Source organism: Setaria viridis, chromosome 8 (assembly GCF_005286985.2).
Source record: "Setaria viridis chromosome 8, Setaria_viridis_v4.0, whole genome shotgun sequence".
In the NCBI taxonomy this organism is placed as follows: Eukaryota; Viridiplantae; Streptophyta; class Magnoliopsida; order Poales; family Poaceae; genus Setaria; species Setaria viridis.
Genome location: NC_048270.2, coordinates 35,942,601 through 35,970,592, shown reverse-complemented (window position 1 = coordinate 35,970,592; position 27,992 = coordinate 35,942,601). Strand labels below are relative to the sequence as shown.

Sequence of the window (27,992 nt, the reverse complement as noted above, 5' to 3'; positions counted from 1 at the left end):
ATCAGAAGAAGCTAGCTAGCTCAACTCTGTCCCTTGGGAACTCCGATCCCATCATCACACGTATTTTAGAAATTTATAGTACACGGGACATATCTCTATCTGGCGAAATATAGAAACTTTTAAACTCTTTGTTTCACTACATGCAATTTTAACTAACACGTTTTGACTGGAGATATAAAAACATCTTTAGATCCATTTTGGAAAAGGAAATAAAAATTGGCATAATAAACTTAGTTGGGCTGGCACTAATCCAATATACTGCAACTTGCCGGGACAATACAAGCAGGCGTGCAACGACTGCACACATCTCCTATCCGAGGAATTCACAAGTGCGGTGCTGGTACCTCTCCAAGCACGTTGGCAGCCAGGCCGACCGAGACGTCTCCACTGATCTCCAGCCCTTTAAAAGCCGAGCCAGCTGCAGGACACTTCGCCTCCACAGCTGCAAGATCATATCAGAGGAGAAACAACTAGCAGCTAGCTCTCTGATATTTGTACTTATAACGTGTTGCAAATACACGCTCATGGCAGCGACGCGAGCGTGCTTGGTCGCGCTCGCCGTGGCTCTCGCGTTTCTCCTCTTGGAGGGGCCAACAATGGCAGCGGCGTTGGGGACTGCCGGAGGATCGTCGGAAGAGCACCTGAGGCAGGTGCGAAGCTTCCTCAGGCGGGTCAACAAGGCTCCTGTCACGAGCATTCAGGTATTGGCATCTTAAATTCGTAATGGGAAGAATGTATATACACGCAGAACCACTACTGCAGAAATACGTGTCGGTTACGCAAATGAGAAGTATGAAAACTGACATGTCAGTGACGGATAGTCGGACCAAAATTTGATGAAAGAAAATGGAGAAAAAAAAGACCCCAGACTTACCCACATGATGATTACCCCACCCCTCGTATATATATGTCCCTTCTTATGATCTCGGTTATACTTCATTGTTGATGCAACAGGTAGATTTTTTTTCCTTAGGACTCTTGTTGTCTAAAACATTTTGTCAATTACTTATACATCTCACGACTTCAAATAAAAAATTTCCAACCTACAATTTTCATATAAAGTTTGTCTCCATCCGGGCAAGTTATAAATGCTTGAAAGAAATTAAACTGAAATTCAAATTACTTGCACAGGAAAAGCATTCGTGCTTGTTCAAATATAAAGGTGGAGCCTTGTTGGAAGAGGCCAAAGCACCGCTTGCAGATTGCCATTATTTACGCTCAAGTTTACGTGGATGGGCTGCGGCTTTTGTTATAAAAAATACGAATATGATTTGGTCAGAAAGATAAGTTTGTGAAATATATAGACCAAATCAGATCAAGACCTTTTCTGTATTTTTGGAGAACACGGACAACATCTACAATATCAAATTTATTTTATTGAACTCACCATGAAATATATTTTATAGTGCATATATTTGGTAGTATAGATGTTATACTTTTCTATAAACATGATCAAAGTTAGAGAAGTTTGAATTAGGACAAATCAAATGTGACGTGTAAAAAAACTAGAGGGAGTATGTCTCTTCTCAAATCCGGAGATGTGCACGTATGCACGGCTTTATGGACTTATTATAATTATAACGAAAGGTCATGGCCGATTGAAATTGCACACAGTTGCGAAACATAATTGCATTTTTTCAACTACTGATTCTGAGAAATTAACAGAGCCCAGATGGAGATATCATAGACTGTGTGCCCATCTCCAAACAGCCTGCATTCGATCATCCCCTCCTGAAGAACCATACCATGCAGGTTCGTCTCTGCAGCAATATTGCCCTTTTCATTTCACTGTTGGGTGGACGTACACATCCCACCGCACAATCACATGTATAATGGTGCTCCACACCATCACCTTTCAGATGCAGCCTTCTTACCATCCTAGAGGTGACTCCAACATTGCACCTCATCCAATCACCCAAGCATGGCACCAGAATGGCAAGTGCCCTGAGAACACCGTACCAATCCGAAGGACAAAGGAGGAGGATGTCCTGAGGGCCAGCTCGGTCAATTTGTATGGAAAGAAGAGGCCCGACAGCATACCAAATATCCACCCTGAAACTAGTGTGACGACTGGCCATGAGGTACAAAACATCATTCAAAAATCACCTTCATTTTATTACTAACTAATCTTCCACTTGGATTTTTTTTTATATTACTGCTTTAACTTTTTTCTCCCATCGAGCAGTATGCTGTAGCATCTTCAGCAGATGGCCAATACTATGGAACTCAAATCAAGGTAAATCTGTGGAAACCAATGACCGAGACGGCCGAAGACTTCAGCTTGACCCAACTCTGGACCGTTGCAGGGTCCTATGCCAACAACGATCTCAATACCATTGAAGTAGGATGGCAGGTGAGACTTCTAATAAGGGAAAAATTAAACACACTTTCATATGAGTTCACTGGTTGTCGCACTAAGTTGTGCATTCTCTAACATTGTAGCTGATGGATTTGTGCTCCCTTTAATATTTCAGGTTTACCAAAGTTTCTATGGGGATAACAATCCTAGACTCTTCATCTACTGGACTGTAAGATAAACCTCACATTATTCATTTATCTTCATTAGTAATATTGACCTTTAATTTTTTATTAAGTTGGGACATAAAGGTACTGATTTGTATTACTATTCAATATATTTTAGCGTGATGCGTATCGAACAACAGGATGCTACAATCTAGGGTGCTCAGGATTCGTCCAGACAAACAATCAGATTGCTCTCGGTGGTACCCTCTCCCCTCAGTCCGTCTATGGTGGCTCACAATACGAAATATGTATTCTAGTTTGGAAGGTAAAACACAAAGAATATTCACATTCCGAACATAAAATAAAGTTCACGAATGCTCACCATTTTAATACTAGTTGTCCCTATTGTGCTACAGATTTCTCCATAAATGCAACACTACTGTCAAGTTAGCCTTTTTAGCAAAGCTTCAAAGGAATCTTTATCTTAGTATTCTACAAGAACCTAGTGTTGCAAATCTGGCCCAATTGCTATGTCCCAATCATAATCAGGTCTCCTGAATTGTCCTGTAAATTTTGCTTGCAGGACCCAAACACGGGCAACTGGTGGCTGCAAGTAGGAGGCACTAATGTGGGCTATTGGCCATCATCCATCTTCACCCACTTGAAAAACAGTGCCTCCTATATTCAGTGGGGTGGCAAGGTGTTCTCGTCTAGCGCCGGTCAAACTTCGACAGACATGGGCAGTGGACACTTCCCTGGGGAAGGGTTTGGCAAGGCCAGCTACATCAGGAACATCCAAGTGGTAGATTCATCCAACTATCTCAGACAAGCAAGTGGTTTGGGCTTCATAATAAATCCGTCCCCCAGCTGCTATAACGTGCAGAGTGGCACCAGTAGCAACGACTGGGGCACATACATCTTTTATGGAGGACCTGGGAGGAACTCTAACTGCCCATAGTAATCCTTGAATTACTTTACAGCCCAAAAATCTCCTAAATACACGACGAATACTCCTTTAGCAATGCATAATGCCAATAAAGTATTGCTAGGGGCCCAATAAAGTATTGTAGGGTTACAACTGCATGACCCATGCAAATGCCACAAGAAGCATATCGATGCCACTAGGCTGGTTTGTATTCAATGGACGACGACTGTCGACTGAGGTGCAGTGCAGCAAACTTTGATTTCAGTATAGTGTGTAGATGCACTGCTACTTTTTGAATCACTATGGTTTTTACAGCATGCAACACTTGACACTTTGAGACCGAATCACACGCTTGCGTAGTTAGTTATGGAATTCAGATCGGATTTGCATGGAATCGGATCCGGATAGCACTTTTTATCATATTTTAAGTCGAATACGAATGCGAATTCGGACGTTCTCGAATATGAATACAAAACGAATATCTCGGATTCGAATATCCATCGGATATTTACTCGGTTTAAAGATAACATTTACCTATTTTGTTTGTTGATGGTTTTTTAACAACAAAAGCTTTATACAAGTAGAGACTAAGTATGAGTACCTAACTAGTGCAAACAAAAAATCGCTCATGAAAATATTACATTAATTAATAGTTATTTGAAATAGTGCGCTTTATGAAAAAATTAATATACAGATAAATATATATTTTAATAAATATAAACATTTATCGATGACTAATAAACATTGTACAAAAATGTTTTATTAATAAATAGATAAACTAGAGTATTCAAAATTAAATTTAATATTCACATATATTTATTATTAAATTTAATGACATTGGTCACTAAAATTAGAGATAAAATTTATGGGTACAATATTAGTAATAATAAAACTAATATCATTAATTATTAGTTATAAAGATAAATTTTGAATAGTTTTAATGATATAATGTCATTATTAATATTCAAAGTAACATCATTTATCATTAGTTATAGAGATAACTAATAATTTCATATGGTCGGACATGGATAGTGTCGGATATTGTCGAATACGAATGTGGAATCGGATAGAGAAAATCAAGAAAAATAAATTCGGATGTATCCATTTTAGTACCACATTAAATTCGGATACGAATACGGATATCCATATTTGTCGTTTTAGCGGATATGGATTCAGATAATTCGGATATCCATTTCCACATTTCCATCCTTATATGTAGTGGCCTAAGACTTCCCAAGCAGCAGGAAGTCGAGTGGTGCATGAGCGTTGTACAAGTCCCAATCACCCAGAACAATCTGAAAACGGAAAAACGCTGTGCTATAGTTCCCTCGAAGACTTGGACTGGCAAACCAAGATGTATCGCTTTCTCGCCGGACGCGCCATTATGTGGTCTTCTCTTTGGAATTTTGCCCAAAGTCGATCGGAGTCGGGCAAGATGACGGCGAGTCGACCTCGATCCTACGTTGCAGTGCCAACAGGGTCTGTGGTGTTGCATGCTGCACGTATAAAACATATGCTCTCTGGTAACCAGTGGTGCTGTACGCATACGTGATTTGTCGGATCGTCGTCGCTAGGTGAGTCTTCGTCTCGATGATCTGAATTGCACATATGACGACGGAAGTCCCATCTCCAGAGCCAATCGCTTTGACGATACTATCTGGTAAAAATTTTAAGGCTGCAACCTTAAACCTATAAATCAAGATCACAAGATGTTAATCTAATAGATAGAGTTAGTGGTAAGATTATTTTGCAGTTAAACCTCCCACCCGCCGGCTACTTTTGATGCAGCACCTTTTCCATGGTATGCAAAAGTGACCAGCGGGTGAGGGGTTTAACTGCAAAATAATCCCACCACTAACACTATCCATTGGATTAGCATCTTGTAGTCTTGATTCATAGTTTCTAAGGTTATACAGGTTAGATGGTTTGCACCAGATACGTCCTAAATTTTAAACCTCATAGAAATATATTTTCTATATGTTCTGATTTAAAATATAAAATGTTTACATTCCAAACATGCGTTGCAGGTCAAGCTTTTTAGTACATCCCTCTGTTCCTAATTATAATTCACTTCAGTAGCTTGTTAGAAATTTTGAGTTCTTTTCTTGTATTTTATTATTTCTCTTTAGTATATCAAATCTTCTGATATCTTGGCTACATAATCTCCTGGAATATATGTCCTTCTATAATATTTGTGGTTTGATGTATTCTTCAAAAAAAATGTCTGTTCCAGTATCGAAAAACATTTCTCTTCTCTCACATTGACCAAGCTTGTAGAAAAAACCTAAGCATCAACAGACAACGTATATAACATCAAGTTAGTTTTATTAGATACAAAATAAAATATATGTCTTCAAAGTATATTTATTTTGTATTATAAATTTTATTATATTTTCTATAAACTTTGTTGCAACTACTGATACTGCGAAATTAATAGAGCCCAGATGGAGATATCATAGACTCTGTGCACATCTCCAAACAGCCTGCATTCGATCATCCTTTCCTCAAGAACCATACCATCCAGGTACCTCTCCACCATACAAACACATGTACCAGTGCCCTCACCACCACCATACAAACACGTGTATCATGATATCACTCAATGGTGCCCCAACTTGTTTATCACCCTGGTGGTTTATATGATGACTCCAAAATTGAAACACAACCACTTACCCGGCCAATTATAGCATCAGAATGGCAAGTGCCCTGAAAACACCATACCGATCCGAAGGACCAAGGAGGAGGAAGTGCTGAGGGCCAGCTCTATCAAGAGGTATGGCAAGAAGAGACCTGGGAGCATCCCAAAACTTGTTTCTGTTGATGACCCTGACGCTAGTGCAACAATTGGTCACCTGGTACAAAACATCATTCGAGAATCACCTTCATATTATTAATTACCAATCTTCATTTTGGATTTGATTTGTATTATGATTTCTGACATTGCTTAAACAATTTGTTTGCTCTCTCATTGATCAGCATGCTGTAGTGTCTGCATCGGGTGATAAATACTACTACGGAACAAAAACCACCGTTAATTTGTGGCAACCAACGATTGAGAGGGGCAATGGCTTCAGCCTGGCCCAACTATGGATCACAGGGGGGTCCCATCAAGGCAATGATCTCAATACCATTGAAGCAGGATGGCAGGTGATACCACGAAGGGGAAAACATAAACACACCTTCATCAAAGATTAGAAGTTCCGTTAATTCTCCATTCATGCAAAAAAGTTTCTTTCATTAGTTGTAACGCTAACATCACTGTTTTTAGGAACTAATGGCCTGTCGAAAAGCATAGAGAACTTTTTCTAAAAATCTTTATACATGGCTAAAATCACACTGTTTTACGTTCCCTAAAGGTTCTTGTAATGATGCACTAATAAGTTGTGCAATCTCTTTCATTGTAGTGGCTAATGGCTCTGTGCTCTACAAAATTGCAGGTTTACCCAGGGAGGTAAATATCATGATAGTAATACTAGGCTCTTCATCTACTGGACTGTAAGACAAACATCACATTCCTTTGTAATACTAGACACATGTTTATTAAGTTGAGGAATGAAATATATGGGTACTAATTTCTATTGCTGCGGCATATTGTAGCGTGATGCATACCACCAAACAGGATGTTACAATCTAGGCTGCCCAGGGTTCATTCAGACAAACAATCACATGTTCGCTTCAGCTTATTTAGCCGGCTTATCAGCCACCAAACAGTATTTTCCTCTCACAACAAATCAGCCGTTTCAACTTTTCAGCCAGCTTATAAGCTGAAGCGAATAGGCAGCAGATCGCCATCGGTGGCAGCATCTCCCCAGTCTCAATATATGGTGTCACAACATGGCATCGATATTTTAATCTGGAAGGTAAAGCACAAAAATCATTCACATTCTCATCCAGCATAAAACAAGGCTAAAACCGTGGTATTGCCTGTTTGTGGTCGCCCTCACGGAATCACATCCCTATGCACGTACCGGATTTTGTCTACAAATGCAACACTGTTAAGTTAGCCTTATACATTAATAAAGCTTTAAAAGGATCTTTATCTTCAGCTTATGCAAGGAAATATTATAAATCTGGCCTAATTGCTACGAAAAATCTTGCATTATGATAGCCGGCACCCCTTCATAATCAACAAGATTTATAATATTTTGGTTCGAATTTTTGATAGCCGGCACCCCTTCACTTAGAATTTTTGTTTCCATCAATGTGCAGTACTTTCCATAGTGCAGATAAGGAATAAGTAAAAACTCACACTTTTGTGCATGCTCTGATTTTAGGACTAAAAGGAATATACAACTACGTTCCCTACATCCCTGGTCGATCATAATCCTGTCTGCTGAACTCTCCAAGTAATTTCGTTTTGCAGGATCCAATGGGGGGCAACTGGTGGTTGAAAGTAGGAAGCGATGTATTGGGCTATTGGCCATCATCCATCTTCTCTTACTTGTCAGACAGTGCCTCCAATGTTCAATGGGGCGGTGAGGTATACTCGCCTGACGCCGGCCAGACTTCCACTGGAATGGGTAGCGGACACTTCCCAGAGGAAGGGTTCGGCAAGGCTAGCTACATCAAGAACATCCAAGTCGTAGATTCATCCAACAATCTCAAATTGCCAAATGGTGTGGTTTTGTTAGCTGAGCGATCCAGCTGCTATAGCGTGCAGAATGGTGCCAATAGCGACTGGGGCACTTACGTCTACTATGGCGGTCCTGGGAGGAGCCCTAACTGCCAATAGTAAAATTTGAACTGCGTTTGGAGCCCAAACATCTCGTTGATACATGATGAATAGTTGAATACCCCTGTAACAATACATTTTGCATTATTAGAGGGCCAATAAAGTATTGTTGGTGTCTACTAGCACATTATGGTTTGGTGTTTAAGTGACTCAAATATATTCATGATTCCCTGTATGTTACCGAGTATAGAATAAGCAGGTTTCATCATTGTTATTACAACTGTATATGCACTGCAGATACATAAATTGGATTGTGTCCATTTCTAGAGCTTCAAGATTTTTTTTTATGATGGAGTAAAACACTGTCCCAGCCTCTACATCTTGAATGTGCAACATTCATGACGCATTGATCAATCATTATTAAGGAACATACGACTCCATCAAGAACATTCAACAGTCAATAGAAGACAGAAAAATAAGGTCTGAATTCTAGAGCTTAAATACATAATCTAAGTTCTTAGTATTGAAAACATTTTTCTTCGGGCATATGCAGTGTTCTCTAATTGAGAACTAGTTCCAGCTTGCGCTAGTTTATTTGTCTAAAAAGAAAGTATTGTGTTTCAAACTGAATGCATAATGCACTAAAATATTGTACAAAGGCAACTTTACAAGGATTTATTAAGTTTACAAAATCGGTGGTTGGTGTGATGTTAGAAATATATTTGACCAGGTACAAAATGAATGAAATAGAAAAACGAACAGAGCTGGGTGTGAGTGTGTCGGCCCAATTTATCTTTGGTCCACCTGTCGTGTGTATGGACCCTTCTTCATGGGCCAAGAATGACAGTGGGCTAGGTGCAGCCCAAATTTTGACCAACTGAGCTCAGAAAGCCCACTGCTCTAGCAGTATTGGTTCCCTTGCGCTTTTCTTTCCTTCTCTTTTTTAGTGAAATTATATATTACTACACCTACAGAAGCTTGGTGAGTTCAGAAAGCCCCCCGGCCAGTCATTCAACAATTCATGAGCCAAACAGGCCGGAGACAGACTAGACGAGGAGCCCCACCCAATTCTCGAAGCCGTTTTGAATCTGATCCACCATGTTGGAAGCTACTGTCGTCAAGGCAGAGTGTGCTCCAGCAGGGGTTTGACGATGTTGACCAAGGCTTACATATCCCAAAAGGTACAGTAGGGCAAAGTGAAAAAACTGTTGGGAAGAAGATGACATAAAAGTTTGCATACAACCACATTAAGGCACATGGATGAGCCCACTCGCATCATCAAGACAATCTTGCAACTGCTCCAGAATACGTACAGGAGCAAATTATTAACAGAACTGGATCACTGGCATGAGTCATGGCTACATTGGCCCAAAGGAAATGTTGGAATGACTAGCTAAACTGGATCACATGGAATGCTCAGCTTGCAGATGGTGCAAGCTACCATATGACGAACAGAAAGTGATCTGGAAAAAAATATTGAGAATGACGAGCAAGCGTGCTTACAGTAATGTGTGACATAGAGAAGGAAGACCCCAAGTTCAAAGAATACGTAACTTTTTGTTTAGGTCCAGCAAACCAATGCATACAACATAGAACATACTTCAATCCAAAGTTGCAGAAATTATTATTACATAAATTGCGTTGTCCTGCACAAACGGCGCATCGATCTCTAATTCACAAACGGTCTGATTCTCCTGTACCACACAGTGGCAATGACACCTCTGATTTTCATGTACAAAATTAAGACCACATACGTATGCTGTATCATATTCCGCCCTTGTCCACTTTAGCATTTGGTTTATGGGTAACAAACCCAAGAGTTGTGGTATGAATTCCCATCATCCATTATGTGTCTGTGACGAGGGTGGTATTAGACACTCCAAGCTGCGCTGTAGCACTTTGTGTCAGCTACTGATTCTGCGTGGCACATAAAGTTAGCCATACAAGAAGAAAAGAAGAATGGTTATTAACGACCGGATATGTGGTCGTTAAAAGATATTAACAACCACACGAATGTGGTCGTTCAGAGTTTAGGGTTTTTATGGTTGTTACGGTCGTTAACAACCGAGACAAATTGTCATCATTAAAAATTAACCATCAACGACCACTTTTGGTTTATTAACGGCCACCATTTGGTCGTAACTATTTCGGCACAGGCCATTCTTTGAGCATTAACGACCACCATTTAGCATTAAAAGCAACAATAGCTAGAGCCCATATTATTGTTTTTCGCACAGAACGGAAGCAATTGCTTATTTGAAAGCACTGAATAACAATTTTGTTTATTGCAACACACACAAGTATCATTGATTATTTTCTTGGTACAGACATCAGTCACATGTGCAATAAAAAAGCAACACAAAAGTTCTGTTGAACTGGAGCATAACACACTTCTCTGCTAATTTATAAACTAATTTTGACTGGGTTCACAATGCCACAGTATTCTGGGAGATCGAAAGCAGCGCAGCCTTCCTCTAGAACCATTTGTCATGCATGAATGACTTTGCTTTACTGTGATCCCTGCAAAACAAGGTATTGAAATAAATAAGTAAAATTTGACAGCGTCTGAAAAGGCTAAATATCTAGCACATCTAACAAATGCAATTTCACAACTATGATTAAGTTTCTGAAGACAGTAAAAGATTAATTGTAGATCAACCTATGGAAGGAACTAGGAAATAGTTTGCCATTACAGCTTGCACTGTTAGAACCAAAAAAATCATGTTCTGGGCATTACTCACTCTTTGTGTGAAGAACAAAAGCTATATACTAAAGAGATGATTTTAAAAAATCTAAGTTCATGAAGGCAGCTGTTACTCGATCCAAGCTTGCTTGAATTTCAAGAAACTGAACTTACCTTCACGTCGTCAAAAGGAGTATACAGTCAATGTGACAACAGAAATATATATTGGCACCTTTGTCTTTATTACCAATTTTAGCTTCGGACGCTTAGCATGTCATTCCGTTAACATGGATTCACAAAAGAATGGTCAAGTCAAAATCACGTTGAAGTACAGAAAAAATTAAAAAAAAATTGGTTACTAGCAAAGAACAACATAAGGTAATTTGTCAACGACTAACCAGAAATCACAAATTACTGTCAATGTCAGTTAGCGTTCAATATAAATTCAGTTAGCGTTCAATAATGTCATATGTAGGTCTTTCTACACTAACAAATTCCCATAGGTCTGCAGAACACGTGCTGATACAAGACGCCTTCATCAAACAGGGGAACCCACAAAACAGATACAGAGTTGCTCAGGAAAAATCAGGGATTAGCATACCGTCCCTGGTAGAAGCGATACAGCCATCGGAGATCACGGAATTGCAGTGGGAGAGAGCCAGAGGGGAGTCATCGATGCCGACCTGGTGCTTGTGGCGTTCAGTTGCCGGACTTGTACTTGTTGTTGAGGTTTGTAGCGGCAGAGCAGGGGAAGATGGAGGCCTGCCTTTGCGAGGATCCTGCCGGAGCCGGATGAGAACGGAACGAGGCGGCGGAGCGCACGAGGCAGGGACGAGAACAGGCTTTGAAAGGGGCCAAGTACCGATCTGATCTAATCTCTGCGTCAGTTGGCCTGCTCGACGAGGATTTGTAATAAAACAAAAATTTTGCGACCACCAGTCATGTGGTCATCGGATGACACAATTTTCTCCGGGAACGACTCAGAACCAACACCGACGACCACGAATTCTAAGCCGTCATTAAGGTTATGGTCGTTAATCCTTGGTGTTCTATAGTACTGAGCCACACTAGTCTAGGCCTGATCATGATGAGCACTTTCACAAATGAATTTCCACCATTTCCAAACCGCACACAGCACACAGCGGAATGGTTGTCCGCTGTGCGTGTGTACAAGAAAGATAAAGATGCAGAGAGTTGGCTGCTGTATTTGACCCCACGGTTACGAGGCTGGCATTTCCAAACCGCACACAGCACACAGCGGTTACGAGGCTGGCATTTGACCCCACGTGTAGAATCAGTGCTTGAGCTGTAGAGATGCCCTTAGTTGATACTCTATTTCCTGGTGCCACTCATTCCAATTTCCGATCATGAACAGTTGATACATTATTGGCAACCAGCCAAGCAACAATTGCATGCTCACAACTTCTCCTATATATGAAGATTTCACTTGGCTCTTCGTAGGCTACAACCATGCATGGATATGAACTTCCCTCTCTATCTATTAGCTTCTATGCATGCATCCTGAAAGGATGGACATTTACAGGTGCTACTTAGCTTCTAGGTTCATAGTGGAGAAGCTATGCATATATAACAATCGATACCTTAGACTATGTATCGAGAAAAACTAAAACGAATAGTATTTTGGGACGGATCGGAGGGAGTATTTTTTTTTTCTCACAATAACAAACATTTGAATACTACCCAACCTATCGTAAACAGAATTTATTTCCTCCCAAATCTTTCTTAACTTGTTGTGATCGATTTTGACCAACGAAAATATAATGTTAGCATAAAATAGTCTTCAAAATGGAGCCTACACAAAAACAGACACTGGTAGCCAACATTAAGCCGACAATACAATTGAAGAAATAAGTGCAAGGCCACAGTCATAATCCTAGCTGTGGCCTGTGGCAATGTCATTGCTACACGTATCCCATTCATCCAAATTCTGTGATCCGCTGCAATACCACAAAAGTTTTTGTACTTATCAGAACTTATCTGTGATCCATGCCAATTTCTTCATCCAAATTCTGAGGATCCAAATTCATCCAAATTCTGTGATCCATGCCAATTTCTTCACGTATTCTTGGATCACTGAACCTGATACCACCTATTCTCAATCTTGTCAGAACTCCATGCACCCGCGTGAGCCCACAAACACAGAGAGCTCTATCGTGCCAGTAGTTCTGAGGCAACTCTGATAACTGCAATACATGTAGAGGTATATATAGGGAAAGGAGTTGGACAAACAAGCAACTAGCAATAAAACTTTGGTTTTTTTTAAGGAATGAAATAGTTAAGATCGGAATTGCTTGTTTTACATTACACTAAACTTTGCTCAAATACTGGCTTTGTTGAATGGGTCATCGAAGTGATCATAGCATGAGGTTAGATGTGTGGTACGGCGAGTAGAAGTAAATAATGAGAGTTTAGGGTTCATAAAACTAATTGGGCCATGTCTGACTTTACACACATATCGTTAAGGATTTCTAGTTGATACTGCAATCATTCTACTGTGGTTTTGGAAGGGCACCAGTTGAAGCCAGAGGAGGCCAGAAGGGGAGCCTGGATGTCTCAGTCATGCTAGCTACCGCAGACAATCTTGCTAAAAGGAACTGGAAGGGTAGCATCAAGTGCTGTATGTGTAGCTCTGATGAGACTATCCAACACTTGTTTTTTGAATGCCATATGCCAAGACTTTTTTGGAACATCATATCTATTTCTTTTGGTTTCCAGCCACCTGCAAATGTATCTAGATATGTTTGGGCATAGAAGTAGAATTTTAATTGGTGCAGCGGCTGGCTGTTGAGCCATTTGGTTGAGTAGAAATGGTATGGTTTTCAAGAGAACCAATCCTAACAATTCCCTGCAGGTACTCTTCAGAGCGACATATTGGATCAGAATCTGGTCAAAGATGTCTAAAGAGGAAGACGGAAAGATTTTGAAGGTGGAATGTCATCAGCTGGAAGTCACCGCGTTGAAGCTTTTTACCAAGTTTGGGTGGAGCTGCAGGAACAGAATTAAGGCCTAGAAGCTCTTCTAGTAATCTGTCCTAGGTTTTAAATTTGCTGCTAGTGTTTGCTTAGGCTAAACTTGGGGCTTTTCTTTTGCCTTATGACATCTTCGTGGTCTATGACCTGTGTTTCGAACATTGTAATATGTGGCTGCAGACACTCATTCGTGAGTGTTGAGGCCGGTTTCCTACATCTAAAAAAAGGCTAGCTACGGCAGAATAAAGTGGCCAAATGCATGTCTCTTTTTCCTCGTTGCTCTCTCGACTGCGACTGTATATCTGTAGAGATCTCATATTTTTCATAAGAGACAACTTTTATCCTATCTGTGTGCCTTGAACTCGAGCATGATTTTATCATTCATGACACTCCATTCCTATAGAACGGGAGTTACACAGGAGATTGTGCACCATATACATGTTACAGCTAGTACACCAAAATAAGCAACAGCGTAACATTATTCTTCAGAAATGGGCTGACATAAGAAGCCAATGTGTGAGGCCTGCATGGGAATATGAACGACAAGTTTCTACAACCGCGAATCTCAATTATGCTTTCGTTGTGTACCATCTTACTGCACCTACAGAAGGCTGCTACAAACACTCTTTTCAAAGCAAATCATTTCCAGCAACAACTGACAAGATTCTGGGGACGTTCTCAAAGCATTTTCCTTGATGCCTATCATTCTTAAATGTGTTTGACTACATCCTTGGCAATGTACCCACATCATATCAAAACACAGAACTGCCTTGCCTTGTGAGTTGTGACTAATAGCGGTTGCTGGTGGAGGCAGATAACTACAATATGGAGTGTAATGTGTAGGGAAGAAGGCCGGCCAAAAGAACCTGTAAAAGCACTACAAAAGCACTGTATACGCTAGAGATTTTAATGTCCTCACTAGAGGTGAAAACGGTATATATGCATATTATCCGTCCGTATTCGAGTTCGGATTCGTTTGGAGGGGTTCAGATCCATCCGATTTCAGTATCCTTCAGTCAGTACATATGGATGTATGAATTACAACATATACAGGTGCATATATCAGTGATCAATAAAATGCTTGCATTGTTGTGCATGCCTATCCACATAAATATGAATAAATAGTAGCCTTATGTATCTCATGCTACTTTCGAACACATAAATATGAATAAATTATGTCACCCAATTCTGCTGCTATTGATGATGGACATTGTTGTGCATGCCTATCCACCTATGATTAACTGATAGCCTGCACTTGGTTAGAATTTATAACCTGGGCTGATGATTCAATGGGACAATACTGAAATAAAAATGGTTTGCCCCGGTTTCTTCAAATTGAGCTCGTATACTTTCACTATGAGGATGTGTTGTTTGTCGTGATACAGAGTTTGGGAGGAACATTTGTGTCAGTGCAGCAATGTAAAACGTAGAATAATGGGTGCGTCAGTGGAAAAAGCTGTACAGTTATGTGATCAAGTGAGATGTGTAACGCCATACAAGTAAATTGTGACACCTAGTCCAATTTTGATATGGCCCATTTGTGGCCCACGAGTGCTGTGTGCACGCTATGCACACAATGCTAGTTAAGTAAGAGTGTAGGCAAGGCTTTCCTTCAACCATATCAAGAGTTTGTAGATGATTTTTCAGTCCTCTAGGACTAGATGAACAAAACTATGTGCAGGTAATTTGGGGATTCTTTCACCTAAATCAACGGCTGATCAAGTAAAAGGTTCTTACAGGACTAGAAGTGGATGTTTGCAATGCATCTTCAGCACCATACCTCAGAGTTAGATCTTTTGGTTGACAAGAGATGCCAGCAACTTGTCTGTGTGGTTAAAATTGTTTCCCCTGGATGTTTTAATTAGGTTGCATTGGGCACATATTCTGAATGATGTGTTAGCTGTGGCGTATAATATGGTGGCATTTTAATGCTAGCATCATTGTAATTTTGTTTAAAGGAGGAGTTGTGATATCAACTAGAATACTGTTTGCTTCTCAAAAAAAAACTAGAATACAGTTTGATACCAAAGAACAAATGGCTCATGAAAAAGTGATCTTCCTAGGGACCGAGGGCGTGCTTGGTTAGCGATGGGTGCAGCCAATTCCCATAGCCTCACAGGCTCTTTGATACTATAAAACAGTATAAAACAGCATAGTTGCTACCCCAACCTGCCACTTAGCAACTCAGATTATCTCGATTCCTCCCACTCCCAGACGCTATCATGTCACTTGATGGTTGCATAGAAGATAAATCGTGCTCCCTTTTGATGATCTGTATGATGTGAAGCATGTCAACTAGCTTATATTGAGTGAGTCTTTTTGTTCCAGGTATAAGCATGGACAGATAGCCAACTCTTTAATGTTCCGAGGAGGAGCTATATATGTAGCAATGATGTGTCAGATAAGTAGGTGTTTGCTTCAATATCTTAGTTAAACGGGGTTGATATGTGGTGATTTTTATCTATGTCAAGTAATGACGAGGACACTACTCTGTCGTTGTAGTGCTTGACAGCACCCTTTTTCATGAACCATTTGTGGTTTTGGTGTCAAACAGTCCACTTCATCGTACAACTATACACGTTACATTTTGCACTGCTGACTCTAACATAAACATATGCCACCAGAGTTGGCCATAAGCTGTGCACCATGTGTGACCGAATGATATGGACTTGAAGTGTGATGTCTACCATTTTTGGCAACCCAATGCTTCTGAAGGTGCATCACTGACATACACCTCTAGTCCTCTAAGAATCCGTTTGCTTCGAGATATGACACTACTTGATCAGCCATTGATTTAGGTGAAGGGCAGTCCCCAATTTTGCACTCTATCACTATCTGCACAGAGCCGTCCATAATTAGTCACAGAGGACTGCAAATCACTATCTTAAACTAGGAACCTTTATTCTTCAGAGTAACTGATGGTAGTAATAGGAAATGTACTGAATCTGCAGAGACACTGAAGATATTCTAGCAGCAAAAGATTTGGCTAACCTCACAATCAGATGGTGGTTCATAAGGATCATCAATCCCAGTAAACCCTGCACGTGATTTTCCTTGGTAAGCTTTGCGAGTAAATACCAGGCAACAGCAATCAGTTGTTTTTGTTACCTTTGATTTTGCCGGCACGGGCAAGCTTGTACAACCCCTTTGGATCCCTCGCTTCGCATACCTCAAGTGGGGCATTCAGAAATACCTGCAGACATAGACTTCTCTCAACTGCGTATATCTTACTGAAACGTGAGTACATAGTAGAATAAGAGAGCAATTTCTGACTTTGTTTACAAGGAAGTTCAGACTTCAAAGTCGGTCATCACGCATACCTCTATGAATGAAGAATTGGGCAGCAAATTGCGACACGCGCTTCGGTCACTTCTGTAAGGTGATATCAAGCTAGCAATGCAGATCAGGCCAGCATCTGCGAATAGCTTTGCTACTTCTCCTGAAAAAGAGTGGCACAAACACAACTCTAAGCAGTAATGCTCTGAGGTGGAAACTGATCGAAATGCAGAGTGGTTTCTGAACTGAACATACCTACTCTGCGTATGTTTTCAGCACGGTCCTCTGCTTTGAAGCTGAGATCCCGGTTCAACCCGTGTCTGAGGTTGTCCCCATCAAGAACATATGCCAGATGCCCTCTGGAGTGCAGCTCCCTGCTCAGCGCGCATGCGAGCGTGCTCTTTCCTGCGGTAGATGTTAAGATCTGGGTAAATTTTCAACAGCTGAGCGAAAATTCAGTATGTGACCATGTAGACTTGATCAGCTCATGCAGACCTGAACCACTTAGTCCCGTGATCCACACGACACAACCCTTCTGGTTCAGCAACATCTGCCTCTCGTTCTGCCCTATGGGGCACTCATGCCACAGGATATTTGTCGATTTCCCAACGGTCGAGGTCACAAGCTTGCTGATACCTGTAAAATCCATACAACTCTCAGAAATGTTAAACGGAGTATGATGAGAAATTGGTACAAAGTTAGGAGTATTGCCTTAGGATAAGCCAGTTAATTATGCTATCCTGTGATTCATAATTGGGATACTGCATCATAAACGGTCAGGTTTACTGTAGCTGCGAAACTTTTGCAAAGATGCTGACTCCTACAGTTTACCACGATTTCCATTAAATGGAGGGTACTGATTACTAAAAACTGTAACAGGGAAGCTTGGTGAAGATCTTGTGCTTCACTCCCAAAAAGAAAATCATCGAAATGGCAATATTAAGTTACTGGTTTATGGGCATTCCTAGATGGGACAGGGATCTGACGTCTCAGTACCACCAAACCCATAACTTTGGCATCACCAATCAGTGCCAAATAAAGAAGCATATCAATAAAGTATCCTTTCTGATTTATTGGGAAACGTTCTATCAGTCAAAGTTTCTGACTCGTTGCTTGATTGCCATGATCACATCGCACCAATTAAGAAATATGCATTGCAGTGCATGTCAAGGTTACTAGCTAAACGGTGAGCTAAAAGTGCAGAACTGAGAGCAGAACCAAACCCGATTTACGGCTACCTCCAATCGTTTTGTAACTGAATTGAGATTCCAATTCCATGGTACCCAAGATAGGCACCAATCAATCTCAAATCTTTTGCGTGCTGTCCCATTCAGCAATCGGCCTTGTATCGAAAGATCCGAACACGCTGTCCCATTCTGAAAGTGATGATCACCAAGCCATCCAACTGTTTTCTACCTAGAATCGCAGTCATTTTCAGGCTCAGGCTCAAGCTCAACCCATGACCCTTACCCTGAATCGTGCAGTTTTCGTCTGTCACGAGGAGATCATTGGGAGTTATCCAGTCACACCACACCATTGGGGTTTAGCAACAAGAACTACAAACAAGAAACGTAATGCAGTTTATGCCTCACCCCTCTAAATCCACAACTCTGCACTTCATAGTAGTTAGGCGCAGCTGCAGCCGTGGTGATGGAGTTGCATTCTTCTGCTGTGCCTCGTCACAGATTTTACAGAAACTAACTAACAGAGAGGACTGTGGTGACGGTGGACTGGTGAGTGGTGACAATCACAGCTCAGCTGCCTGTCTGCGTAAATCCTTTTGTTCCGTACATTATCTTGATTTGTTTGACGAAGTGGGAATCGAATGCCATAACAGGGATCAGGCATGTAGAGTATTTTAATAATATACTAATAGATCATGTGTTCCACGTGGTCGCTCAGTTGGTATCCCTAAAGATAACTCAAGATCTGCTTCCCCTAGCTGTTGCATCAGTCCACCGAATCTGATTCATTTCCCTTGTTTGTTGAAAGAAATGATGAAGTGCTACAAAGTTTCCTATTTTATTTTGCCCCTCGAGCATTCTTCTTTATTAATAAAGTGGCAGCTCTCCTGCCAGCTCGTTTAAAAAAAATGAAGCGCTACTGCCTATATATATATAGTAATTACCGTAGCTTTGAAAGGCTAGAAATTAAATCTAATATATATATATATATTATTTTATTTCTGTGTATTTTGTATTCAAACTAAAGAAAAAGACAAATGAGGATGACAAAGCTACAGCCGGATAATTTCACATGATTTCTGCACAAGTAATATTGTGTCAGGTGAAATTATATTATAAAAAAGAGAAATTTTAGAGTGCTTCAAAAAAATGAGAGTCGTCCATCCGGTGAAATCGAACGGTGGAAATAAAGGAAGGAACCTGAAGAGAAATACGAAGAAGTACCAATTTGGTGGAACCAAGTAAAAAATAGTGAGAAATTACTATGATGCCCTTTTAATTATGTGTAGCTAGTACTTTAAAAGCATTGTAATAAAACTAAAAAAAAGATGCAGAGTTACAGCTGGTGCTTTGCTAGTAGCCATAATTTTAGTTTGACAGTTAATAACGTCAATCACTCGCGAAAAAAAGACGTTGAAGTACTTAAAATATATATATATAATAGTACTCCTATAAACAGCAAAAAACGATTTAATCTTCGTTGGCATTTCTGCTAAGGAAAGAAACAATTTCGTGCAAAAAGGAACGGAATCAACTTTTTCGGATGATCAATTATTTTGCACCTACCTGCGACGACCGACCCATTGGCGAGCTGCGTCCCGTCCGCCGCCGCCGCCGCGGCGGTGGCCACCGGCTCCGGCCCCGCCGTCCTCCTCCTCTCCCCGGCGGCCGCCGCCACAACCGTCGTCGCCGGCCTCACCGCGACGAGCTTGACGCCAGCTCCGCGTGCGAGGCCACCGGGCACCCACGGCCTCGTGCCCGGTGCGTCGTGGCGGCACCGGACGTCGTTGACGCCGCTGCCGCCGGAGCACGGCCGCGGAATGGCCCTCGCGAGCATGGCGGGATTGGTGCGAACGCCGGCGGTCTGGGAGCGTGGGCGGCGGCGTTTGGTGGTCACCGTCGAACGCTATATATGCGCACACGGGGTTCGGTGTACAAATGTGTGTGCCAGCGTGTCAGGCCGAGTTTATGAGAAGGAGAGATGCTATTTATAGGGCCACGAAATGCTAATGTCAGCTTTTTCGAAGCTATGTCACCGTGTCAAATAGAGTTTGAACCTCCACCGTTGCGACGAAACTTTATTTTTGAATGATTTTTTTTCCAAAATGGTTTGAACCTCCACTGTTGCGACAAAACTCAACTAAATTTGAATATAAATGTTCCAAGTTTTAAATTGTTTTTGAAACTTCAGAGTACCTCACTCTTTGGATGAATTTTCATGATTTTTTTAAATCTTGCTTGTTTTTGCTAGAGTTCCACTCCTAAAAACACAACTTTATCCCGGAACAACTTTATTGGTGCACTGGGTGGAGGAGACACGAGGGTACGGCACCACGTTTTATGATGATGAGTTGAAATTCTTGAGTCGTTCTTGGTGGACCTTTTACCATAATTCAGTACGGAGAATTGTAACCACACTCTGAAATTCTCTATCTTCAACTCTTGTACGATTTCAAATGAGTTCTGACTTCCAAGTATAGACTTTTAACATGGCTTTCGTACGAAACAAAATAAATATGATTTGAAATTCTTTATGCACAGTTCATGTACCACCTGAAAGTCCTGAGCTCCGATCCTTGCATTAATTTTGTACTACGAAACAATAAAAGTAGCTCCAGGACACGAGGATATACCCTGTTTTTCGAATCAAACAAGCCGTGCATGATCCGTACAACTCAGCGGTTATGAAAGGATAAGTGAGCGTTTTATGGAAGCTCTAAAAGCGGTAAAAAAAAAGGAACCCCATTTAGGTGGACAAGGATCGTGCCCTTGAGTTCCTCCTGTCCTGTCCGTGGTTCAAACTGTGGACAGATTCAATGAACCTGAATTCCTGTCGAGGTAAGCTGCACTTCTGTTGTAAATAAAGCATTGAATTCTTGGAACCATACCGGTAGCAGATGCTTTCGAGATCCCTTTCGCCGTTTTTTCGCAAGATAGATGACGAGGTTTGTTGGAATCTTAGGGGTGTCTGGATACCCCGTGCTAAACTTTAGCACCTATCACATCGGATGTTTGGATACTAATTAGAAGTATTAAACATAGTCTAATTACAAAACTAATTACATAGATGGAGTCTAATTCACGAGACGAATCTATTAAGCCTACTTAGTCCATGATTTGATAATGTGGTGCTGCAGTAACCATTTGCTAATGATGAATTAATTAGCTTTAATAGATTCGTCTCGCGAATTAAACTCCATCTATGCAATTAGTTTTGTAATTAACTCATGTTTAGTCTTCCTAATTAGCATCCGAACATCCGATGTGACCTGCTAAAGTTTAGCACCTCGTATCCAAACACCTCCTTAGTGGCGGATGCTTCGAAAAGCTCTCGAAATATTAGGTCACAGACCACAAAAAGTAACGAGGGGCCAAGCGCTAATAATCACCACAAATACATGTTTATCTCTTCTTGATGACAAGATTTTCTTAATTACTCTTTATTTTCTTTACAAGGTGATTGCTTGTTAGGACAAGACTTTTACCAATAATTATTTAATCAGTATCTTATTTCTGTCATATTGTCATACATATGTAGAATGATAAGTATTTTAATGCAAATTTATCAATTTTCTGTCAGAAATTGTGTATCAATAAATTATTATTATTATTATTATTATTTAGTCAACGGTTTGTCCTAAGCTAATGAAATAATAAGTCTTAAATTAAATTGGGGATGGAGAAGCTAAGGGATAAATGCATACTTAAGAAAATATGTCAAATAGTTGCACATTGAGAGCGTGTATTTGAAAAAACAACAAATTTAAGGAAGTATATTAAAAAACTCAAATAATTTCTCAGAAACACTTACTATTTATAACATGACTCTTTTGGTATTTCATCGACATTACAGTCCATGCAAATAACCAAAAAATTTTGAAGCTTTGAGCACAAGATTGCCTTCAGATTGCACTTGAAAAAAGAGGTGAAATCAAGAACAGGGACATGACGCGTGAGGCAATCAGATGTCTCCTTTGTGAGCTAACACTCGACACCCACAAATAGCCTTGTTTGTGCTTATCTAGTGCATGCCAAATGTTACACAACCAAACAAAAGCTACATAGTGGTGACAACAAACGTGCATTGGACAGGTCATCACCAGTTAGATAAAGTCTAGGTCCCTTAACAAAGAAGTCATCTTTCGGGAATGCAAACAAAGTAGTTACCTGGTGAAAGCAATATAGACTGCAGTTGGCAAATATTTACTTGCATCATGCTCCTATGTGCAAAATACTGGATTCTTCCTGAAATAGGGGAATTTCAGACCTAAACATGTCAAAATTAGTGGACTTAACAGGAAACTGTATTGCAACAAACAGAGACCACTTTACTTGTGGCAAATATGCAAGCAACAAGAACAAATGATTGGTGCAACTTGGGCCATATACATTGCAGCAACTCATGATCCACTACGTATCATAGTGCTACAAGCACTTGCCGTCCTGGCCAGACACTTTCTGCAGTTTCAGTTACTCTTTTTATCCAAGAGAAACTTTTGATCATCACTGATGAGACAGCAGAGGAAATGAAATCTATGCAAATGGATGAAATTGTCTGGCATCTAGTTACACATTTTTTTAAAAAAAAAATACTTCAAATATTGATGGCCATTGCGCTTAAAAAAATTGCAGTTTGTAAACAATCTCTCTGAGCTTACTGTTTGCAGTTTCCCTAGAACTACATAGCATGTGGAGACCTGGGCGATCACACATCCAAAATAAAGAGAGCTGCCCAAATATTACAAGTAACTTCATGTAATATTAGGAAAGTAGGTTTCGGGATGCTCATCATAGGATTTACTACAAGCATAAACTAAATCCTGAAATATCCTTGAAAAAACCTCCTCTTTCGAACAGGCCTTTTGTTTTAGTGGTGACTAGGATAGAAATTAAACGCTCAAATTTTCTTTTGTTAATATCTCTCATTTTCCTTAACAAGATGGAAGCATTTTCTTGCAAAAGCGAATTGTCTTTTCTTTTTTGATAATGGGATATATCCGGCTTCAAACTTTCTCTAACGAAGATGCATCATATTGCAAAACTTACACATCTGAGGCACATTTCTTAAAGTACATGTAGCCAAGACAATAAGACATCCACAAATTACAACTCGAGCAGTCCTCCTTCGTCACTTTTTTCCTGACCTTGACTCCTACAGAACCAATTTCACACCAAAAAAGGTTCTGGATGAGTTCAAACGTTTACTATGCGTATAGTTGAGTCATATTCTTGCTGTAAAATTATGGGAATACGATGAGTAAACTTTAATATTTTGATGGTGACCAGAAGAGACTGGAATTTCCTTATGCAGATCATAAGTAGCCGAATGAATTTCATCAGCTCCATTCAGTTTCAGAGTATCAAAGCTCAAAGTACAGGCCACTTTGATATCGTGGTCATAACAAGTGTAGAAATCTTTTATACATTATTTTGTCATATGACAAGGCAGATCCTTGCACCTATTTTATCATAAATGAATATCTTGCTCTTACTTACAAGAAGTAACTGAATTGTGTAAAGTCAGGGTTAATTACAGGTTTAAAAGCAGATGCACCATGTACTGGGTTTGACTTGACAGGTCCCTCCTTCTGAATTATGATCAGTTTGCCCAATTCTTTTTGGACGGTCATCATTGCTTCACAGAAGAATTCATATTAATATCAATGGTCATGTGGTTGTAGGCAAGAGGAGCGTACATCCATGTCTCATCAGAGCTCAACAGCTGTTAGAGAAAAAGGGAGGGTACATGAGAGCTAGATCAATTAATCGTACATTAAAATGTATTGTTCCTAACACAATAAACTTTATCGGTTGCCAAAGTTAAATTGATATCTGAAATTTGGATCAGACACATGGTAAATCCCTTCGTTCTTTAACCATGACCTGAACATTCTGAAAATACTATAAACCTTTGTATTTATTTGGAGTGGTCAAAGTATTGTGAACATTTAGCTGAAGTGGCATGGTTTTCTTATGGGTATTTTACATGTGTAAGAACTAGAATCATGAATTTATACTGTAAGAAAATGTTTCTTCCTATGTTTGATCTGACTTAGATGAGACATGGAAAAGAACCTTTATTTGAAGCTGCAGAAACTTGACGTACTGAACTGCTTCTTCCAGCATAGTGCTCATGTCAACCTGCAAATACAGGAGAACAAATGATCGGTACTCTCAAATGTATAGTCAAAAGTTGGATTACTAACTACAAAACAGTAAGAGCTTACTTTGGTGCCATTGGGAATAAGCTGCTGCAGTGTTTTTAGCTTTTCATTAATCCTCTCTCTTCTCTTCTGTTAAACAGTATGACAAAAGCCATCAGAAAACAAAATTTCAGATTCAGAGATCAGTGCACAATTAAAATTGAGTAGCTCTGACCTTTGCATAAACGCTCTGTGAATTCTTTGAGGACCGACTGCGACCTCTTGAACTGCTTCTTTGTTTCATAACAACAGACTCCTCACACATGCCAATGGAATCATCTTCAGAGCTGCTGTGATTGATAAGCTCGTTATTGGCCTCATCATCAAGAGCACTTGAACTTAAGGTCCTCAATACCTGATATAAATTGCACCAATGACAATGTTAGAAACAGCTGTTTTTGTTTACAACACATAATGTCAGAACATTTGAAGTGGAGAAACAAATTTTTTCAGTGTGTTAGCATTACTTACTGGGGCAACGATACGGGCTTTCTTGTTACTGTTCGTACTCTTCTTCCTACCATCATCTATGCGAACCGCCCTCTTGTCACCAGTAACTGCATTAGCAATTGGAGCAAAGGCCTGACTCTGGTGATCAAAGCACCAATCTGCGGCAGTGTTCCGAAATGGTGCTGTATCATAACTCTCTCGTCCAATAAGTGGAAGGAACAAGGCAGTAGGCAATGTGCTAGGTTCAATACAAGAACTAGTGCTACTGTTAGGAGAAGAAAGGCTGGCATCAGCATCGCTGCTGTTCCAGAACACGGACTGCAGGTGAGCAATCATCTCAGATTCCTCATTCCAAATGGATGCGCACTTCGCTTCCATTCTGCTGATCTGAACCTTCAATACTATTTTCTGGTACTTCTAAGTTATGTGAGGACTCTTGGAAAATTTGTCTGTAAGCACTAAGCACGGTGCAGGTGAGGGGGCACATTTATACTGCATGTTCGGGGAATCTTTTCAGATATAAATTTGACTCGAGTTCCCTCTTAAGCCAGAGTAGAATGACAACTAAGAGACAGTAGTTTATGCCTGAAGCGCGACGCCCCATCCTGTTCCCTCAGATATAATCTTCCTGTTCAGATACTAGAAAGATCACATACGGAATCATTTGTCCATTGAGCCACTTAAAAGACAACAAGATCTTAGTGATGTGCCAAGGGTCCAAGAGAATTATAATGTCATAAACTCGAGGTCTAAGAAAAGAGAGGACTAATAATCAAGGTGATTATATGCTTCCATTTAATGATCCGCATGATCTTCAATTAAGTTACAAAATGAAAACAGACAGTATTTTTCAAAAAGAGACAAGACTAAGAGCTGGCCTGAATAGGATAATTTGAAGTGTAGGTAATCATGGAGAAGAAGTGCTGGGAGGTCATAGATAAAATAAAATAAAAGGAGGTGAACTTAATCTCAGCATGCAATTCAGAATTTTTCGTTCTATGTGATTTGTGACTTGCAAGACATATTTAAGATGTACAACATGCCATCCGATTGACTATCATATGAATCACCAAACCATGTAACTCAATAATTGTTCAAGTCTTGGTCTTGTGCAGGATTGAAACGGATAGAATAAGTCATATGTGTGTTGGGTGTGTTTTTTATCTATCTATGTACCTATGTGCATTTTATCTATTTAGATACTATTTAGATGCTTTTTAGATGCTTTGCTTAGTTTCCAAGCCACCTACCCATAGTTGGCCTATATGTATCCAAAAACCCCTTTGTGGAAGTGTGGAATGAGAAAGTGAACCATTTGGACCAGCAAAAACTACAGTGCTCAAAATAACATAAGATTGTCCACATGATGGATGCAAAGGTTACCAAATAGATAAGATGCGTCATTAAGTCAGTCATTATGTATATATAATAGGACAGCTTGAGACGTGCTTCATTTCGGATTAAGCATGACAAACACGGCTTGTGGGAAGCATCAACAATCTAGCTGTTATTAACTAGATTGCAGAAACAGATTAGGAAAAATCGCAGAACAAGACACGGAGCTTTGAATAAGTACCTGCAAGTTTTCTAAGTTCATCAATGCCTTCAGCCCTTGCCCTTCTCATCATAAAACCTAGCAAGTTGTCCTTTAGTTGGGTACTGCCCTGAAATGATCATCATCAGGACATTAATGATCCACAAGCAATAATTTAACTCAACCTGATTTCAGAAACTGTGTCATCAGAATATTCAGAGATCCACTGATTGCGCACGGGAATATGAAATGCAAAGAGGAAAAGAGCAATAGTAAGAAAACAATGTTACTTAAGACTACTAATAATGCAATGCCAGCTCCAAAGACTTCAGTTTTTCATTCAATGTGTAACGCAAGAACAAGATTAATAATTATTGTGAGACATCATTAAGCAACAGACAACTCACTCTAAAATTAAATCATCTTCATTTTGCCAAATTGCCTATATTTAATTGAATTATGCCCACCAAGCCAGTCAGACATATGTGGCAAACAGAATCATCCAGGCGTTTACAAGGATATAATGTCCAGCTTCATTGAAGACTCTGATAGAAGGATTTGAGTTACTTTTAAAGCATCATTCAGTCATCTCAATGGACAACATTATCACCCACAAGAAACAAAAGAAAGCGCGTTATTGGTGCTTGCCACAAAATGTTTCAACATCATTATAGAAACGCACCGAAATAGTACACATCTTTGATAGTCACTGAGTCTAACCAATAACTCAACATTCAAATCACAAACGACCCAGTGCAATGAACAATAAATATATGTTGTGCTCCAGAATGTGATTCACATTGAACACAGAATACACTGCATTCTACAGCACAGCTGCAGGCTGCATTTCATCACAAGGACAAGAAGATCATGGATAATCAAGATAACCATGACATACTGGCATATTGGTGCAGCAACCATTTTGGCCCATTCGCAAGGAAAAGGTATAATATATTTGTCAGCTCAGTTTCACCACAGCAGCAAAACGCAGAATTATAGCAACAGTAGATCTAGGAACTAGGATGCAGAATGAGCACATCAGCATGAAGCGTTTGCCTGATTGCGCAACATCTGAACCCTCCAATTCTAACTTTCAATCTTAATAAGCAATAAATCAAAGGCATTCAAATCTAACAGCTATTAACTCAAAGAATATCAAGGAAAACATCGAACAAAAGTGTCATCCAAAATTCAATCTAGCGTTCTTATTTGTACAGCCAGACACTGAGGAGGGACAGAAAGCAGAAAGTAACAATGAACTGCTCCCGTCTGATTGTAGCCTGTAGTCTGTTGCCTGGACCAAGAAGCTCTGCTAGGCCATCGACTTCAAGCGCCTGGGGTTGGATAGAGCTGCCCAGTAGGGTTGGATAGAGCTGCCCAATACCAGGGTTGCAGCCAAACACCACCGACTCTGTAACACCCATTGTTCCCGCAAATACAAAGATATAGATACATGAACCAACAGTAGTTCTCATCACATTCCAGTTTTGATATCCCACATACAAGTCATCATTCATTAGTACCAAGCTCATACATGAAGAAAGAAATGGACCTGGCAATACAATAACTCAAGAGGGCATCAACAAAAGCAGGATACACACCATACAACGCA

The 27,992-nt window shown here is 40.1% G+C and overlaps 3 protein-coding genes and 1 pseudogene across 4 annotated transcripts; 2 read left to right on the top strand and 2 right to left on the bottom strand.

Annotated features, from left to right (window-relative positions):
* Nucleotides 1-421: 421 nt before the first annotated feature.
* Nucleotides 422-3,652, top strand: LOC117866297 (protein neprosin). Its single transcript, XM_034750482.2, has 7 exons — nt 422-701; nt 1,666-1,752; nt 1,860-2,081; nt 2,186-2,353; nt 2,475-2,528; nt 2,642-2,788; nt 3,047-3,652. Exons 1-7 carry the CDS (start codon nt 525-527, stop codon nt 3,419-3,421), a joined length of 1,230 nt encoding a protein of 409 aa, XP_034606373.1. The 5' UTR covers nt 422-524; the 3' UTR covers nt 3,422-3,652.
* Nucleotides 3,653-4,554: 902 nt separating this feature from the next.
* LOC117834598 (protein neprosin-like) lies at nt 4,555-8,241 on the top strand (annotated as a pseudogene).
* Nucleotides 8,242-16,224: 7,983 nt separating this feature from the next.
* On the bottom strand, nt 16,225-20,149 carry LOC117866352 (adenylyl-sulfate kinase 3). The gene is made up of 7 exons (XM_034750551.2): nt 19,760-20,149; nt 17,505-17,645; nt 17,265-17,414; nt 17,054-17,172; nt 16,842-16,926; nt 16,725-16,771; nt 16,225-16,568 (listed from the first exon to the last, which is right to left on the bottom strand). Exons 1-7 carry the CDS (start codon nt 20,028-20,030, stop codon nt 16,470-16,472), a joined length of 912 nt encoding a protein of 303 aa, XP_034606442.1. The 5' UTR covers nt 20,031-20,149; the 3' UTR covers nt 16,225-16,469.
* Nucleotides 20,150-20,740: 591 nt separating this feature from the next.
* On the bottom strand, nt 20,741-25,425 carry LOC117833958 (transcription factor BHLH133). 2 transcript variants are annotated; one of them, XR_004635613.2, is made up of 6 exons: nt 24,868-25,425; nt 24,572-24,751; nt 24,421-24,486; nt 24,269-24,334; nt 23,728-23,915; nt 20,741-23,345 (listed from the first exon to the last, which is right to left on the bottom strand). XR_004635613.2 is itself a non-coding variant. In XM_034713549.2 (5 exons), the coding sequence occupies exons 1-5, from the start codon at nt 25,222-25,224 to the stop codon at nt 23,823-23,825; spliced, it is 762 nt and encodes a 253-aa protein (XP_034569440.1). In that variant the 5' UTR covers nt 25,225-25,423; the 3' UTR covers nt 23,513-23,822. The 2 variants fall into 2 exon arrangements, 1 of the variants encoding a protein (XP_034569440.1); XM_034713549.2 differs by lacking the exon at nt 20,741-23,345 and having other exon boundaries at nt 23,513-23,915; nt 24,868-25,423.
* Nucleotides 25,426-27,992: the final 2,567 nt, after the last annotated feature.